At 37.8% G+C, this 19,106-nt stretch overlaps 1 protein-coding gene and 1 pseudogene across 3 annotated transcripts; both read right to left on the bottom strand.

Annotated features, from left to right (window-relative positions):
* Positions 1–3,736: 3,736 nt before the first annotated feature.
* On the bottom strand, positions 3,737–5,230 carry LOC116201893 (annotated as a pseudogene).
* A 126-nt stretch (positions 5,231–5,356) lies between these two features.
* On the bottom strand, positions 5,357–9,986 carry LOC116201892. 3 transcript variants are annotated; one of them, XM_031533344.1, is made up of 15 exons: positions 9,811–9,986; positions 8,420–8,598; positions 8,191–8,302; positions 7,968–8,108; positions 7,632–7,736; positions 7,245–7,328; positions 7,033–7,148; positions 6,839–6,940; positions 6,629–6,745; positions 6,467–6,523; positions 6,289–6,355; positions 6,146–6,199; positions 5,966–6,040; positions 5,842–5,877; positions 5,357–5,716 (listed from the first exon to the last, which is right to left on the bottom strand). In XM_031533344.1, the coding sequence occupies exons 2-15, from the start codon at positions 8,470–8,472 to the stop codon at positions 5,627–5,629; spliced, it is 1,209 nt and encodes a 402-aa protein (XP_031389204.1). In that variant the 5' UTR covers positions 8,473–8,598; positions 9,811–9,986; the 3' UTR covers positions 5,357–5,626. The 3 variants fall into 3 exon arrangements, with proteins under 3 accessions (XP_031389204.1, XP_031389206.1, XP_031389207.1); XM_031533346.1 differs by lacking the exon at positions 9,811–9,986 and adding an exon at positions 8,740–8,855; XM_031533347.1 differs by lacking the exon at positions 9,811–9,986 and having other exon boundaries at positions 8,191–8,297.
* Positions 9,987–19,106: the final 9,120 nt, after the last annotated feature.

Here is a 19,106-nt window from a genome sequence, read left to right as displayed (position 1 = left end):
ACTAATTACTAGATAATGAAGAGTAGCCAGTGAAAGGACAGCTTGGCCAGTCATGTCTCAGGTTTAATCTCCACTTTGGGACAATGTCGCATAAAACCCCATCCGTATCTGTACTTTCATCTATGGCCCGGGGAAGGGAAGAACACAGTGCAGCTCCGTGGACTACGAATGCTTTTCAGTTTTTGTCCGGAAAATTGCACAGTTAATACAAAAAAAAAAGTTATACTGTAATACAAAAACTAAAAATTATAACAATTCTATACAAAATGTTTTTGTTTTGTTACAATGTTAGACAAATGTCGATTTCAAAATAACATTGTCAATTTTTGCTAACGTGACCCCTACGTGGCTGTTGACGTACCAAGTTTGAGGACATAACTCCTACATGGACTACGAATGCTTTTCAGTTTTTGTCCGGAAAATTGCACAGTTAATACAAAAAAAAATTATACTGTAATACAAAAACTAAAAATTATAACAATTCCATAAAAAATGTTTTTGTTTTGTTACAATGTTAGACAAATGTCGATTTCAAAATAACATTGTCAATTTTTGCTAACGTGACCCCTACATGGCTGTTGACGTACCAAATTTGAGGACATAACTCCTATGTGACTGTTGATAAGACATTTTTAAATAAAAATCAAATAAAAATAAAAAATTAATATCAATATTTATTAGAAATTAAATATTGTTTTTAAAAATTTAATAAAAAAGTGAAATAACATTTAATTATGTCACGTCACTGCCATGCAAGAGATTTGTCGCCAAAACTTTGACATGTCAACAACCACGTAAGTAATACGTCAGCAAAAATTTGACGGCATTAATGTAAAATTGACAATTTGTCTAATATTTTAACAATACGAAAATGTTTTGTCCAAACTTGTTAAAATTTTTAGTTTTTTAATCAAAATATTACTTTTCCAAAATTGTTACAATTTTTTAGTTTTTTTAATCAAAATTTAGTTTTTCAATAGGTTTTGTAGCAGCAGTGCAATTTGCTATTTTTGTTCCTTCAGCTTTTAATAGCTTTTCAAATTGTGATAATAAATTTCTAGTGGAGATTCTCTTCATCGCGTCTCGTTTCAAGTTTCCATTTGATTTTCTTTTCTGTTATAAGGGAGGCCCATTGATCTAGTACTATATCTTTTTGTTTTTGTTTTTTTTTTTGTTTTAGTAAGTAGTTTTCGTTGGGTGACATCCATTCTTTGACAAACAAAATCACAGCTGAAACAGAATCAGAAGCTGCAAAGAAATAATTGGGCCGAGAGGAGGCCCAAAATGAATGGAAAACTATGGGCGGGCTTGATTCACAATGGCCCAATATCACATCACTCTGGCCCTCTGGGGCTTGAGACAACGGACACTTTTTCTTTTGTTTTCCCTTTTATTTTCCTTTTTTTGTGGGTTCCCCGCTTGACAGGTTTTTTTTTTTTTTTTTTTTTTTTTTGTAACCCGGGGTGTCCAGATTTCGTCCGATTAATCCCCGGGTTCTGTGAATCCCCAGTAGCGCACAGAGCGGGTAATCACTCCAAAAGCGCTCCGGTGGCTCCAAGGGGATTCGAACCCGGGATTGGGTGTAAACTTAGATATACCTTAACCGCTAGATCAAATCTCTTGAGATTTTCCGCTTAACAGGTTGGTCCTTGAATTTAGACTAGAGAGAGACCATGAGTACAGTTATTGTGGACATACAAGCACTCAATTTTTGGGTAAAAATACGAGAGTGAGGCCTAAATGCATTAAAATAGAATTAATAATTACAATAGTGAGCATGGTGGTTCCTACAATATCCCCAGAAATAAGAAAATCAAGCACAACTGGACTCTGACTATCCTATGGATGTCGATGGGGAATTTTGGCGCATAATTTGCAAGCCAATCCGCACATTTATTCCCATCTGAATACACAGACGATCACCCAATCCCGATGAATCAATCTCAGATGTTTCATTGACACTGGTTTGCTCCCCATTTGATCGGAGGAATGAAACAACTACTTGGGAGTGGACTTCAAGAATCACCTTCCTCATTCCTTGGACTGAAACAACTACTTTGGAGGTTTGCAGGGATTAGAGTTATCACGATGAGAATCAAAAGGCAGACCAATACTGAAAAGACCAACCAAATATAACATAACCATTCTTCAATTGTAACCTCTGTGAAAATGCTTTTCGTTCATTTTCATGCATATCATAACATCTTATGAATCCAATTCCTGACCTTAAGTTACTGTGTGATCTCAGCACTCAACCTCCTTAAAATAGCCGGCAAATCATATCAATCCTTGCTATTTCAAAAGTCCCTCGTTCGTTATAAACTTGTAATTCATTCCATACAACATAATACAACAATAAACAATATATCAGGTTTTGTGGATCATATCACTGTATTATGTCTCATTAAAAGAGTGTTCATCAATCATCTTCAACAAAAAACTTGGTTCCTACTTAATATTAGAGCACTCCCGACTAATCTATATATTGTTGAGGATATTAATCCCATATAAAAAAGATGAATCAAAACACATTGGTTTATATGAAACTTGGGAACTAACACTTATCAACTCGAGTTTTTAAGTGGAAATAGGTATAAGCCTGTATATCGTATGTGACCAATGGAAATTTAATATGGTATCATGATGTGCGCCCCACACTACGCTAAGTCCAATATGTCCGAGTGTAGTCAAAAGTGAGCCTCGTGTTAGTATCCCCCTCGCCCGATCACGGAAGATGAGCCCAATAAGGCAGAAATAGACCACACATTACACGTGAGGATGGACGTTCACTCGCCTAGTGTAGTGTGAGTTCTCACACAGGCGCACGAAAACATAACATGCTCTGATACCATGTCGGCCTATAAAGCGATTACGCTAATCTCTAATTCAAAAGTTCGAGTTAGTAAATTGTGAAATTCAATCTTTTACAAATCTATATATTTCTCTTTATTTTTTTTGTGTGGGACAATTTCTCTTAACACATGTAACACATTTAACTAACTAATGTCAAGATGCTGAGTAGCCTCTTGGTTCTAAGAGAAGTTCATTTCCTTGACACAACATACAAAATCGAGAAAGAGTTTTCTCTCTCCCAGCACGAAGCACTTTTAAGTCCTCGTTAATTAAATTCATCCAATACAAATATAAAAGTATAAGCACATGACTTATGACCTTCCATGAGGAACATTTTGGAGGTGAAGTACAATATAAGATCAATTGTCATGTTGTTATTGGTAGTAATACGAAAAATCATATATTCAAAGATTTGTTTTATCCCTCATCCTGCCTGGCATATTTTGATACATCTCCCCTGCTTTTATATATTGTAAATATAGATGTATTACCCAAGGTTTACTATTAATTAACAGACCGAGCTGATCTGCATAAGCTGAGTTGAGTGGACGAAGTAGATCGATTTAAGGCCATTCATTGGTTGACGCAACGCTTATCGATTTGTATATTTGCACACTCTTTTGATCAAATCAGTAATACTCGCGATACCTCACCTCTGAATTATATCATTCACTTTGCTTACATGTTTAAAAGGGAATGGTTTAATTAGAGTTGCCTCGATGATAAAACATTGTTGGCCAAATAAAAAATCTATTCTACCCAATAAAATTTGATTCAAGTAATTCGGTACTTGTTCATCTTAAATACGATTTCGGATTCGAATCTTGTAAATTGAGAAAATCTTTTATTGGGAGAACTTTATCCTCGAGTAAGTCGATCCGGCTCAAATCGAATTAGTCATGATTCATTATACTTTTTTATACTAAAATATACATACAAAAAAGAAAAATCTATTTCAACATTTGACTTGACCATTATCTTCTACCGCAATTATCACTAAAAGAAAAAAACAGTGCAACACTTTTTCTCTCTAGGCTTCGGCCACTTTAAGCGCCGAAAAAAAAAAGAAAAAGAAAAAAACTCTTGAATTATTGTAATACGGGCTCTTAAGTATGCCCCTAGAAATAAAACATAAAGAAACGACTCATGCATGTTATGACTTGAAACTAAGATGTTCAGATCTCAGAGTTGAACTCCTGACCCGATTAACATAACGGTTTCCCTTCTCGACCGAAAAAAAAACAATAAACATAACATAACATTATTAGATCATCGTTCTTTTCGTCTCGTAGATCGGTACGTATAAAAACGAGGAGACCGAGGACAAAAGTATATAATACATATACGTCCTCAGAAAAACCTCTCATACGTCCAAAAACATACGGCTTTCCTCTCCGCTCTCAGAGGAAAGACCGGCAGAGCGGACAGGTGAGCCTGCTGATGCTGCAGAGGTTATTGAACCACTGCTGCAGGCACGCCTTGTGGAAGAAATGCCTGCACCTCAGCTCGCTCACCTCCTCCTCCTCCTCGAACCCGCACAGGCACACGCAGCACTGCTCTGCCATGGCCCTGCTACCGATCATCACCGTGCTGCTTCCATCCTTGCTCTTCTCACGGCACAAGTACCTGAACCGAGTGGTCAAGACGACCCCGCTCTCTGTCCCAGCGGTTAATTCTTCCGCTTGACTTAAGGGTGCGAGATAACTATTGTTGGCGTTCCCGGGGGAGCCGTGACCGAGGGAACGCGCCGTGCTCTTGAGGAGCGCCACCACGAAGATAGCGCTCACCACGAGCATCGGGAGCAGACCGTCCTGGGCGTTCGGGAAGCTCGAGAGGCCCATCTCACACAGTACGTACAACAACAGCTCGTTGCAAGCCTGCCGAAGCTGAAGTTAATTGATATAACTGCACCAATAGATTACAGCATACCGGGATCGGCGCCACCTGTCGACACGTGGGTCTACGAAGGCGGAGCGGGGATTGAGTCAAGACAGCGGTGCTGGGCTGCCACGTGTCGGTCAGTTTTGAGGCGGGAAATATCCACCCTCTCTGTCTCTTTCTTTCTCCCCACCTCCGAGGAAAGATCAAACTTTCCGTTAGCATGTGGCGGCGTACTTGTGGGCCGCCAGCCGGGGCTACGGGATTGTGGGCCCCGGCTCAGAGAGACCAACCCCGCCCCACGTACGTGTCCAGATCCTGATAAAGAAGTCGCATGGCCAGCTAACTCAGCGATGGTCAACTATGACGTATCTCGTGAATTTCAAATCCTTACACCACTTCACCACACTTTACGGCTAGATCAAGTCGATCCAATTGATAACATGTCTTAGCTTTCTGGTCGAGCCACAAGTTCGGTTCTATTGGACTAATAACGAGTTTGAACAGAAAAGACTAGTCTTCTAGGTGCTGACTTACCACGAGATGCAACACCGCTTCGCCTCACACTGGATCGCTTATGTCGTCTTGCTGGACACAAGCAACTTGGGCAGTGAAAGGGAATAACTGAAGCGAAAGATTCTATATCTGTGATAATTTATTAAATTATGATGAAGATTCTATATCTGTGATTAAATAATTATGCAAAATCTATTGTATCATGTACTCGGATTAACAAAACCAATGGCCTGCTTAGTATGATGTGATGGAAAGGGTAACCTATATCCTACGACTGTAGCACCTCCGTCTACACCCCCATCATTCCATCGTACCAAACCGGCCAAATGGTTTTGGTACTATGAAGTCACTGGATCACCGAGAGTCGGGGCTCCCAGCTTCAGTTTGTTTTCGTCTTAAAGTAGGCCTCCTCTGCTGCAGCTATCCGCTTCTTGAACATATCCCACTCCTTTCTACACCTCTGCCTCACCTGCAACCATCATTTCAGAGGCACAAGAAAGACTTACTGAGAATGTAGATATTTTCCACCACAAGAGATTTCACTCGTGTATATATATCGGTAATAAGGATTTTTCGTTCAATGAATTTACTTACCCCTTGCCATGGTGCCTTCCCTTCGCTTGCTTCTCCCTATAAGAAGTCAGTCCGGTAATGTAAATACTTGATCTGGTTGAGCGTTTTAATTAATTTACAGTAATTCAACATATAAAGCCATTACCTGGTTCCCCAGTGAGGGGACGCCTTGATGAACAATCCACTGAGAATCCACGACTCCAATCTTCTCATGTGCAGGCTGTTCTCGAGAAGCAGACCGAGCACACAAAATTTAACATCATGAGCAACAAAAAAAGATCAGGATACAAGAAAAGAAGACAGTCTGAATCAGAAGGTTGCTCACCTCAACACATTTTCTGAGAGCAAAGTCAAGACCCCATCCATGGACCAGATCATTCTGTTAAAAGAGGCCGATATCAGCAAATAAATAAGATTGACATGAACGGCATAAATAAAAAACAGGAAGTGTAAAACGTGTGATGGTACCTGAATCATATGCCACACACAACGCCAGGCATCTCGGGAAAATACTGGAGCCATGATCTCAACAAACCTGCATCAGGAAAATCCAATACATCATGTGATTAACAGTTTGGTCTGCTGTTGAATGTAAAAGCAACCTTAATATATAAATAGTAACATGACTAATTCTTGAGGCAATTACGCTGCACAGGGAGGCTGATGTGGGTCAGGACACCATCCAGGTCTCTCTTCTGTTTCTCTGCAGTTGGTTACAACAAATTAGTGAACTCCAGGTAATACATGTTAATTGACCATGGAAATCTACAATACGAGGCATAACGAGCGGAGGTGCAGTCATTGTTACTTGTGGACTTCCTGATCAGCTCTTCGTTTAGTCATTCGCCAAGTTAAGCCTCTGCTGCTAGGATCCAGACCGGGCTGTGAGATTTCCAAGCCGTGCTTCCTCACCAGTCTGAGGTATCTATGTTACACAATACAATGCATAATGAAGTTGGATTAATCTGAAATAGAATGCCAGATAGGACTAAAAAGTTCTCTTGCATATCAAACTTACTCCTCTGCATTAAAATGCTCGACCCCAAGATCTTCATCCCACATAAAGATATAGTCATAAGGTGCCACAATGTTGGGATGCAGAAACCGCTTGGCGTACCACCTAAGCCAAGATATATGGAGAAAGTAGGGTTACAACTAGATTGATGAAAACCAGATCATTTGTCCTATGATGTCTTATTGGGAATTCCTTACCATTTTGTCTGCTTCGGGACGCTCACATGTATTGCCGTTTTGGACCACTCATACTCATCCCACTCAGTCGTTCGCCCATCATAATGGAACAGCATAATCGTAAAATTCCCTGAAAACTGGCAAAAGGAATTCGGCCTTCAACAACTTGAAGACAGAAAACAAGGGGAGATGGCAAACAAAGAAGGGGAGGAAAGAAAGAGAAAGAGACATACCTTTCTAATGGCTGCGTCAATGTTCTGTCTCTGCTTATACCCAACAGTGAAAGTCACAAGATATCTGGGTTTGCTGATTAAGTCCTGGAGAGGGAAGCTTAGTCAAACATCATCGATAGTTGCATAAATGTCTTCAAGGTTCAAACAATCAAGATCTGACTGAGAATTAGACGGGTGCAAAGGCCAACAATTGCTTTAGAAATTTCTGCTTACTACCCTCGATTTAGTAGCTTTTCGCTCTAGGAACTCAGCAGTACATGCATTTGCTTGAAAAGAGTATTTAATCTTTTGAGCGGGTACATTTGAAATATTTGGCAAGCTGGGAATTCTCCTTGACAAATTGAGATATCGACTGCACTATATGAAACATGGGTAGCAGAAACACACCTCACTTGGCTTACCCCACAATCTGCGAAGATAGAAGTCTGACTCAGCAGCAACAATTCCTGGTGGCAATCTCTCTGCTCCTCGTGGATTGGTAGGGACCCAGATCTATATAGATACCAGTGAATCAAATGGAAAGAAAATTCACTCAAAAAATTGCAGTCAATCTAGATGACTTCTCTCCTCTAACAAAGAATATCAAGAATTTATGCTATATAATAATATGCCTATCTCGCTATCTGCTTTCTATATGGAAGCCTTCACAGAAAATGACTTTGTTGGCATATATGTTAGCTGGATTCAGATGCTAATAATGCTGAAATTAGTGAAGGAAATTACGCTGGCTTGAGCTTGATTCGTGCTGGTATTGCGACCTTCATTGGTAACTGAAGAAATCGAACTAGTCTGATTTAGGACTCCTACTTCATTTTTGGGGCACTTGACCTCAAAACCAGGAAGAAGGCTGGTTGGAAGGCTTAGCTGCCAATTTTCAATAAATAACAACTGATCAGCACAAAGGAATAAATTCAAAGAAAGTTGCTGGAAAAGAAAAGAAAAGTACCTTAGTAACTGATAATGATGGAAAGGACTTGCCGATGAAGAAACCAAAAACTATTCCAACGAATATTGCTATAACTGACCTCATTGGATCATTCATGTTCTTCTTAACTGCACTGCAACCAGCCAGAGCAAATGCTGAGAGTTTATTCCATTGCTTTGGGACTATATAGACAAACCTCAAATTTATGAGAAGTGCATTCATAAAACAAACAAGCCATTAGGAGTTAAACCTTCGCGCAAAAGGTCCCAGTCCCATTTTATGAAGAGTCTTCTGGGAGAGCATTTATATTAAGATAAGCTGCAGAGCTGAAGCTGCTTCGCTTAATTAACCAGCTTTGAGCCTTTTTTCCTCCTTGCTAGAGATGCCAAACCTCAGATAAAGTAAAAGACTGGAAGTAGAAAGTACAACCTATAAAAAATAGAATGAATTAAACAAAAGTTAAGCTACAGAACTTTCAAACCCAGAAAAGTATATACCGATGACTATGTGTGGGCACCAAAACGGAAGTAACCAATCTTTGGTCTGACAATAACTCAAAGCAATTATTACCTCAAGAATTCATTTTAATTCTGGTTCAAGAAGACTAGGCAGGGTATAGTAAAAGAGGCGCATTCCTAAACTTCACGCCCAGGACCTCGAGGCGACCACATCACATTAACTTCACCCTACTCCCAAGTAATTCAAAGTTAAAAGCTCAAGCAACCACATCCTCCTTAACTAATACTTGCAAGTTTCAACCTAAACTGCAATTACGTGCTCAAAGAATTATATTAATTCTGAATCAAGAAGATAGGGACTAGCAAAACTCAATGATCGTTCCTGAGTCTAGATTTCATGGCCAGAACCTCGAAGCAACAGCAACAGAGATCAAGCAATCACGTTCAACTTTCTTAGCTAATTACTTACAAGTTTCGATCTCAACTGCAACTGTCCTTCTATTGCAGAAAAAGGAACAGCTTTGCCAGAATTATAGGCGGGCCTATCCTTCCCTAGCCCATCATCAATTTATAAGTAACAAAAAACAAAGCATAAACAAGGACAAACTCTTTGCTTAAATTAGTTACCAGTTCGATACTAAATTACAACATCTACCCAAGTAGTGTTGAAGTAATCGCTCCGCCCAGAAAAAAACATACATTACTATAGTACACAGCTGTAACACATATACTAGAATCGAATATAATTTTTCTATTAAAGAATCATCAGAGCATGTTATGAACTTTGAAAGATGACGACGTTGCTGAAGATGGAAAGATCATGACACCGAGCAATCACTCGCTCACAATTCCAGCAAAACGCACGCAATCAACTCGATCAATAACTAAAATGAACACGCCAACGAACAGTCCAGTTCATATCGAAAACGTCGAAAGTCTCATAAAAATTAAGAATTTCAGGATGATCGCAGCTGAATATTCTCCTTCCTTCGTCATCCGATGAGAAACAGAGAGAGTCAAATCAAACTCGAGAATCCCCACCCAAACCAACGCAACTCGACCAGTTCAGTCGACAAAACGAAATTGAACTCGAGAAGCTTCCGGAGACTCTTCTCTCGACACAGAACGGTACAAGCAGCACTGTGCACTGCTAAGGCTAAAGCAGCAGAATTGAGGCGATCACCTGTGGAGGCTGCGACGAACTGATCGAGGAGAATTCGCCGCAGGAGAGCTCCCAGACCGACGGCAAGTCACGAGGGAACCGCTGGGAGAACGAAAAGAATGAGGAGAGGACAGACCTCGGACTCGTCAGCTGCCTTTTGCAGGGGAAGACGAGGGAAAGGAAGGCGTGAAGATGAAAAGGGTGGAAAGAAAACACATTTAATAATTTTTATTTTTATTTTTATTTTTATATATTATTTTTTCCTGCGGGAAAGAGGGGATTTTTTTTTCCTCCGATTATCTCTACGTGATGGCAAGTACCGTGGCGTGAAGTGCTGCGAAAACTTTTAATTAATTATTTTCAGTTACTATAAAGGAAAAAAAAAAACGCTTTTCTCCCACTTTAATGGTCATATATCGAATAATCATCGCGAAAAATTATCGTGAAATTTCAGTTATTTCTACTTTCTTTCGGATAAGTTTGCTCGGCCGGGTTCTTTAAAACTTCGTTCATGTGTACAGTTGTAGATTTCATACGTACATCTTTAGTGGTTTTTAAGCATAAATGGTTTCGGAAAGAAATTTTTAAATCGTGATTTGTTATAAGTACGTGATTTTCTCTGATATATCTATTAATAATTATGCAAGCTGCTTTTATTACTTGTTCTATATTTTGGGTAAGCATTAATTATCTTTAACAATTCTAAATTATTATTTCCTTGCATTTTACCTTATTTTGTAAACAACATTAATTTCTCGATAATTTTTTAGTATTTTTTTCATTGGTAACAATATTTCTGATTTTATATTTAGTAAATTCCACGTATATAATATGATATTATCATCTTGAGAATGGAATGTGACTAATCGTTTGTATCAATACTCAAATCGCGTGAAATGGTTATATTTGGACATTTATTTTATTATAGGGTTATATGTTATTATTATAATTATTCACCAAAAAAGGAGAGATTTATATGGTTGAATATTCTAAATTGATTACAAGGTCAAGTCGAACTATTATATTTTTCCTTTACATTCCTTTTATAATTAATTAATGAGTCCTGCCGAATCGTTGACCTTGGACCCCAAAAGTCCTCAACGGGACGGAGACCGTCGTTGGATTTTTTTTGGGAGCTTACGTGGCTAGACCCTATTGGCTGGAACTCGTAGGAGGATGTCGAATTAGCATGGACTGCACGTACCGTACCGGCCGCGACAGTCGGCTGTTATTATGGTTAGACTTTTACGCGCCAAACGAAGCGACCCAAAAGAAGATATTTATAATAAAATAAATTATTTCCTTGTATAAGCTGTAATTTGTTTATATTTAATAATTTGAATGTAGACAGTAATTAATGGGTTTTATTAGTCATTTTCTTTTTTTTCCCCCTGACCGAGTAATAAAGGGTAAAATTATATAAATAGAATTTTCAAGAGGGTTTTACATTATTTCATTAAAAAATATGAATCTATCTAATAAAAATGAAAATTTAGTGGATATAATTTGTAGGAATGGCATAAATTGATCAAGATCCTCTTTCATTCATCTTGCCATCCAAACATGTTCGAAATTTCCCTTATAAAAATTATCTGATAAATAATTAGAACATTTAGGTTGCCATCTTGAAACCAAACAAGCCCTTAACATTTTAATTTTATTGATTAAATCTGGTGAAATTTATATATATAACAGATTTTAGAATGGATAATAAAAAAAAGAATGAAATAAAAATCGCTATATCACCATACGCATGAAAAGTACTAAAATAATTGGGCAATAACTGTTTTTTTTGGTCAGCTAGCTTGATAGGACCTGGTCCACAAGATTTGAAAGGCGACGTAATGAATAAGATCAAGACCGGAACATGTCAAGTCTGCCCCCGCGGGACCGTGACATATGATCGAGACCCATTATTATTCTTCTTCTTCTTCTTCTTCTTCTTCTTCTTCTTCTTCCTCCTGCCCTGTTCTATTACAACAGGAAGTCCATTTGTTTAAAAAAAAACTAAAGAATTTTTTAAAAAAAATAAAGAAAACCACAAAATTTTTGTTTTCAAGTTTTTCCACGGTACCATGTGGCTTGTACAATGAGGAAGGTAACTGGGTGTTGGCCAACCCTCGACTTGAATCATTTATGCGTGGTCTCTGTAAGTCCGACGCAAGATGTCGTCCTTCTGAAGTTCATTAGCATCATATGCACTTCTTTGATGGATTGCTGTATTTAATGCTAGCGGCGCTCGACAACATGTGATGTAGAATCATGCCAGAAGATGACTCCCCGATTATGTTATACTGAACCCCCAATTTGGTGTAAAGATCTCATGTGTGTGTAGATTCTGACGTAATTTTCGATTATTAATTCACGACTTGATACTTAACTTGTATGCGAAGATAAGAGATTTGTAAGGGCATAAGGACATATGCCCATTATCTTGCCACGTTCATCGAGTTATTTCAACTATTAAGCTCTGAATTCTTAAAATTTTTAGAAACATATAAATATAAAATTGCGATACTAGTGGTTATTTTTTTATTTTGAGTTCTTTTTAGAAAATCAATTTTTTAATATTTCAAAAGTATATAGATATAGATTTATGGAAATGTGATTATTTTCTCGACTTTCTGCTTTTTTAAAAAAAATTAAAAATATTTGACGAAAGTATCCAAATGGAGCAAATCATAGAGGATCATATTTGTTTTTCAAAAAATAAATTAGATCATAATTTTTATTATAGAAATGATATGCTTTATATTTACTTTTCAAAAATCATATCATTTTATAGATTTAGATATGATGCGTTATTCGTATTATATTGTGTATGATACATCATATACAGCAGAAGTATCTCATAAAAAATATTACTACCAATGGATGCGCGTTCTTCAAATTTTTGTACGCATGTAAATTCTTTAACTTTTTGCTTTTTATTTTTTTCCGCACAAAAAATTTCGCAAAATACTTGAATTCTCCAATACTATGTAACATCACATTCTATCTCATGCAACCAACGGACCTTACGACTAGTATGTATGGAAAGAAAAGCGGCGGATGGGATTTGATCTTTTTTTTGTCATTGGATTTAATATTAGAATTTGAGATACATTGTTCCAGGTTGGGGCCAACTCATTTGAGATGTGGGCCTAGAAATGGTTAGCATTGTGGGCCGACAGTTTGGGCTTTTAGGCCCACTTTGAGCATTCACAATCACAGGAGGCAGAAACTGTGCTTTCCGCCGCCGCCGCGGCGCCCCCCCCCCCCCCCCCCCCATTTTCTTTTGGCAGGATTAGGCTTGTTTGACAATAAAATAAATTTTTATTTTAACTCTATTTCATTTTTAACTCCGCTTGTATGCATTTCAACGATGTAACTATTATTTTTTCCTTTTTTCTTCATTTTTTTTATTTTAACTATCATTCAATTCAATTTTTAATACTAAATTATCTTAACTATTCATTACTTTTTTCACAATTTAACAATATAATCATTAATTTCTCTCAACTATTCATTACTTTTTCTCATTTTTTTCATAATTTAATAATACAATCATTACAATTCTAAATAAATATAATTATTTATAATTGGAATGGAGTGGAGTGAAGTTTAACTCCATTTCATTTCCAAACAAAGCCATATCTCCTTCCGTGGGATGGAATATTCTATTCAAAAGGTCCTTATTAAAATAATATGGTGCCTACTTTAAGAAACCATCACTTCTCTAATTTAAAAGTTTTTTTTTTTGCTGAAACATTATTGCACATGTCACTCTCATCCTCCAAGATACCGTTCCATCTAAATCTTGTAGGATCATCCATCGAAATCCCGAGAGACTTTTAAACCTCCAAAGGGCCGACCAATGAAAGGGGCCAATTATACTCTAAAAGTGATTATGACTATCCAACAAATTACACCAATAGAGTCGATTGAGATCGCCCCTAAGTTGCGAGTCGGATAAAACCTAGAATGGGCCCCAATTTTTTCATTGTGTACTCCTACCACATCATTTATTTTTTCGATTACAAGAAAATCCCATCGACTTAATACCAGAGGCAGATTTATGTGGAGTGCAATGGGATCAATTGACCCACTAAGCTTCGAAAAAATTTGCTATTAGTAGTAGTAGTTATAGATATTTTCATTTTAATTTATTGCTGCTGAAAAAATTACAAAAAATTATGGTTCAAAATACAAATTGAACCCACTTTCTTCCCCGACTCTCTCTCTCTCACATGCTAAAGAAACAAAATCTTGGGGTCAATTTACAATAAAGTATCTCAAATTTTTCTCTCTACGTGAACGCTAGTGAACTATTCCTTTCTTGTCTTCTCCAAGCCTAATATTTTACCCAATTATCCCTTTCGCCTCGTCGACCATGCGAGTGCAAATCCAGTTCATATACTCTTATATGTTGTGTACACGATAAGAATGATTTCACTTTATAATTTCTATATTAATTTCAATTGATTTTACTTATAAAAAAATGTCAATTAATTTCTTTCGCCTGACAGTTTAATGTTTAATCTGTTTTCTTTTTTACAGGGCCAACTGTAATTATTCTCATTGTTGTGTAATTTATTTGAAAAAAATATCCGATTAACGATTCAAATTTTCATTTTTTATTATTATAAATTACTCCCCAATTAACCAATTGATATACAATTCTATACTATTTATAATGTCCTTGTCTATTATTACTATTATTATTTCGGACAAGAAAAGTTTTATGTAACTATTATTTTTCAAAAAGATGCCCCTCCTATGAAATAAGATAGTAATTGGGAAACATAGGATGAAATTTAAAGGTAAATTTGTATAATTTCTTACCCACATTCCTACCACTTCTCTCGTTATCTCCGGTCCCCCATTTCTCCTCTCTTTCACTTTCCTTTTCTTCACCATAGTCTTCGTCTTGGTTTATTTTCCTCTTGATATTATTATTATTATTATTATTATTATTATTTAATGATGTGAATTAATCAAAATCTATTTTTCAATCTTCATTACGACTACAATATTCTCATGGTTATTATTATTGATAGACCGATATTTCAAAAATTACAAAAAAAAAACACTTAATTTTAGGAAATATGACAGTGCAATTACGTGTTACATTAATATGCAAAATAAATATAAGGAATAAGGAAAAAAATACGTAATACTGTGCATAACACAGATACAATTTAAAAATTGAACTCATATGGTTTGATATTGCTTTCCGAGTAGGTGGCACTCTAGTAAAACGAAATAGGATCATAGTTTGCACCTATTGACTTTAAGTTCATGGATCCGCCCATGAATACGACGAAGTAGAAATCATAATAGCCAATAAAGGAGTATGGATAGTTCTCAATGAGAATCGAATCTGCAACCTCTAACTTGATCGGGGAACCGCGTTGCATCCACTTTCTCTCCCACTACGTTATTCAATCGTAATATTCCCTCCATTTAATTCATCCTTCTCATAGCTTCTTTTCCTTCATTTTCTATAAGTACCACCCCGAATGAAACTCGAGAGAGACCAAAAAACACACACATAGAGAGAGAGAGAGAGAGAGAGAGATGGCTTCTTTCCTTCTGCAAATAGTGTGCTCATGTTGTTGGCGACTTCTCAATGCATTCCCATTCCTATTTCTACCGGCAGCCAGATTCAACGGACCGAACGTCCCCGCCATGTCCTGGCAGCCGCCGGGAAGGGACCGAGAAACATCCTTACGAATCATGCCAGTAGTAGCCAGCATCACGGTCCCCGATGTCTATCATGGATTGGCGTGATGAAAACCATACTGACGCTACCGAGTCTCCGCGGTTTCATGTTTTCAAGCAAGGGTCAAGGATTGGAATCGGAATACCTTTAAAAACAAACATATTCTCCCGAAAAAAGAGATGTAAGACACCCCCCCCCCCCCCCCCCCCCCCCCCCCGTCTGGCGGGAATTCGTAGATGTTTGGAGCTGCAAGCCAATCCCTTTTTATTGCAGCTAGAGACACAATTACGTGAGGAATTCTTGGAAATTCTAAGGCAAAGATGAGGAACTATGGGCACTCAAAGCTACAACTGATTGGATTTCGGTGGGGGATCCGTAATACTAGATTTTTCCACATCTCCACGATCGTAATACTCAGAGCTCAATTTGGATGTTGGACCTGCTTGGAGATGAGTTCGCCAGCAGCAGTGGACCAATTTACTAATTGGGCCAGTGACTAGAGAGGAGATTCGTCGTGCAACATTTTCTACATAAGGCTCCGGCACCTGATGGCCTTCATGCTTGCTTCTATCAGAGGTGTTGGGATATTGTGGGAAGCTCGGTTGTCTCTCTGTTAGAACGCTTCTTTGTTAACTGCGAGCTTCCAGAAGAAACGAACAGTACCTTGCTAACACTCATCCCAAAAGAAAAAACTCGCTGGAACCCGTATCTAGTTATCGCCCGGTTGGTCTTCTTAACACAATCTACGAGATTATCTTTAAGATTCTCGTCTCTCGGTTCTGCCCCTGCCTAAGAGATCAAATCTCTCCCTTACAATCAAGTTTCATCCCTGGATGACGAGCGGCCGATAATGTTTGTCATTCTCCGGGAAGGAATTCAGTCGTGCAGAACGAGGAAGGGAAAGAAGGGTGTTTTTTTTTTCCCTCATAATAGACTTAGAGAGAGCTTATGACCGCAGTTGCAGTGTTAATTGATTCTGTTACTTCGACCATCCCATCCCGACCCACATAATGCAGCGTACGTATCTTCCAAAGAAAATCACCAACAAGCTGGACAAGTTGAAAATAGAGATTTTCTATGGGGATCAACCACAGAGTAAGAAAAAAAATTACATCTCGTGGGGTGGGACTCGGTTACCTTGAAGAAAGACGTCGGAGGACTTGGCAATCAAAAGAATGGACCTTCGGAACTGAGCTCTCCTTGGTAATATTGTGGCTAGGAACAGTGGAGGAGGAAGCACCAAGGCCAAGGTTACTGAAACATGAGTTCTCCCGTTTTTCATCTGCATCATGGCCACAATCCCATAACTGGGCGAGCTTTGAGAACTGGTATGCAAGTGCGGGAGCTTGGGGCGAAATGGCGTATCGGTGATGGATCAAAAGTTAATTTTTGGAATGATAAATGGGTGGGGTCTAACACCCTGGGAAGCTGCATTCAAGGTCCCTTGACCCCAGAGGAAAATGTTTTCACTGTTCAATCGATAATCTCTCCCCCCAGATACTACCTGGGACCTGAGTAGCATCCCATTTGTCCTCCCATCAGATCTGTCCAATCTAATTAAAGGGACTCCTCTTAGTTATCTCTCTCCCGCACAAGACACGCTCATTTGGGGAGACTGCCAAGATGGTAAATTCAGTACGAAATCAGCTTACTCCTCACTCATACGAGAATTTGCTTCTGTCGGTTACATCAATAGCAACTGGGTCTGAGATTGTAGAACTCTACCTCGTGTCCGGTTGTTTATACGGCTCCCTCTTATTGAAAGTATAGCAACTCCATCGATGCTTGCTCAAAGGGGCACCCAGATCGACCCTTCCTGCCCTTTCTGCCACAATGCAACAGAGAGTGATCTACATATATTGAGAGATTGTTGCGTGGCTAATCCTTTTCGGGACAATTTCAAGATCTCTAGGAGCGACACTCAATTCTTTTCTACTCCACTGGACATTTGGCTTCAAGAAAACTGCACATTAAAGCAAGTTTCTATACTTGGGATCTCCTGGGGCACCATCTTCTGCTTCGCAATTCGGACGCTGTGGAAAAACAAAAATTCTTTCACCTTCAAAAGATCAACACTCCACAAGGATTTACAAAAGCTCACTCTAGAGCAGGTTGCAGAGTTCCATGCTACCATTAAAACATATTGGAGGGGCAAGACTAAGCAAATTCTTATTGGCTGGACGCCACCACCATCTACATACTTCAAGCTTAACACGGACAGCTCCAGTAGGGGCAACCCAGGCCAGGCAAGTGGAGGGTGGATTATGAGGGACTCAAATGGAAGCTGGATCTCGGGCTTTTCTATAAACTTAGAACTGACTACTAGCATAGTCGCCGAGCTGTGTGCTCTCCGACAAGGCCTCATTCTTGCGCTAGAGATGGGCACTGATTGGATTTGTGTGGACATTGATGCTCAATTAGGGTTTGATTGGATTTGGGGTGCGAGTTCTTCTAATGGGCTTTTATAAGAACTGATCGATGATTGCAGGACGCTTAGTGGGAGGTTCTCGGACATCAAACCTAGCCATATCTTTCGCGAGGCGCACGGTTGTGCGGACTTTCTCACAAAAAAATGCAGAGATCAAACTGAGGCGCTTGTTATCTTTAATCATGTTCTAGCCTTCTTAGGACTATCCTTGTTTAGTGATGCTACTGAGGTCTTGGTAACCCGTGATGTAACAGATCTTGATGTCTCTGAATGACTATTTGAATGAGTAACTTTCCTTTTCTACCAAAAAAATATTATAATGTGTAAAACATGCATGAAAAACAATATATGATAAGGAAATTAAAAAACTAATAACTTAATTCTTATAAAGTGAGAATGCATGTATAAAATATTAAATACTAATTATACTCTTTTATTACTTTTACTAATATACATATACAAAAATACTTAGAGAAAAAATATACTAAATATCTTTTCTCAATATTATACGATGTAAAATAATTATCCTATAAAAGTAAAATAAGTGAAAAGTTCAAACAAATTTCATATGATAGAATTACCGTATATTGGATCATGTATCGAATAGTGGGTGGTGAAACTCAAAATATATACATATAAATGATATTGATTATTGAAAGTAAAACTCAATACTAATCATTGTTATGATTTCTCGAATCAAACTTTCTAAAAATAAATAAATAAAACTATCAAACTCAAAGTTGATGAAAGAAATATCTCAATTAAATTATAAATATTGAAGGGTCTTCAATTACTAAAGCAACACCATAGTAAAACTCGAATAAAAGTTTCATAAAACAATCAATATCGAAACAACTAGTATGAAATTTGCATTAAAAAGTTTATTCTACAATTCAAAATTTAACCAAAAAAATAAGAATAAATAAATAAAATTAGTGAACATGAAGTTCATGAAGAAAAGATTTTCATTAAATTATGAAATAAATATAAGAAGGACACATTCAAGGTGTATAAATTAGAAAGTCTTACACTTACTGAAGCGACACCCATAAGGAACTGTAATAGAGATCCAGTCAAAACCATTAATATCGAAACAATCAATTTTGAATTCGCATTAAAAAATTTATTCAACAAATCAAAATTCAACCAAGAAAAACAGAAACTTGGAAAAGGGAAAAGGAGGTT

Source organism: Punica granatum, chromosome 3, assembly GCF_007655135.1.
Source record: "Punica granatum isolate Tunisia-2019 chromosome 3, ASM765513v2, whole genome shotgun sequence".
Classification (NCBI taxonomy): Eukaryota; Viridiplantae; Streptophyta; class Magnoliopsida; order Myrtales; family Lythraceae; genus Punica; species Punica granatum.
This window is presented reverse-complemented; position numbering and strand designations above follow the sequence as displayed.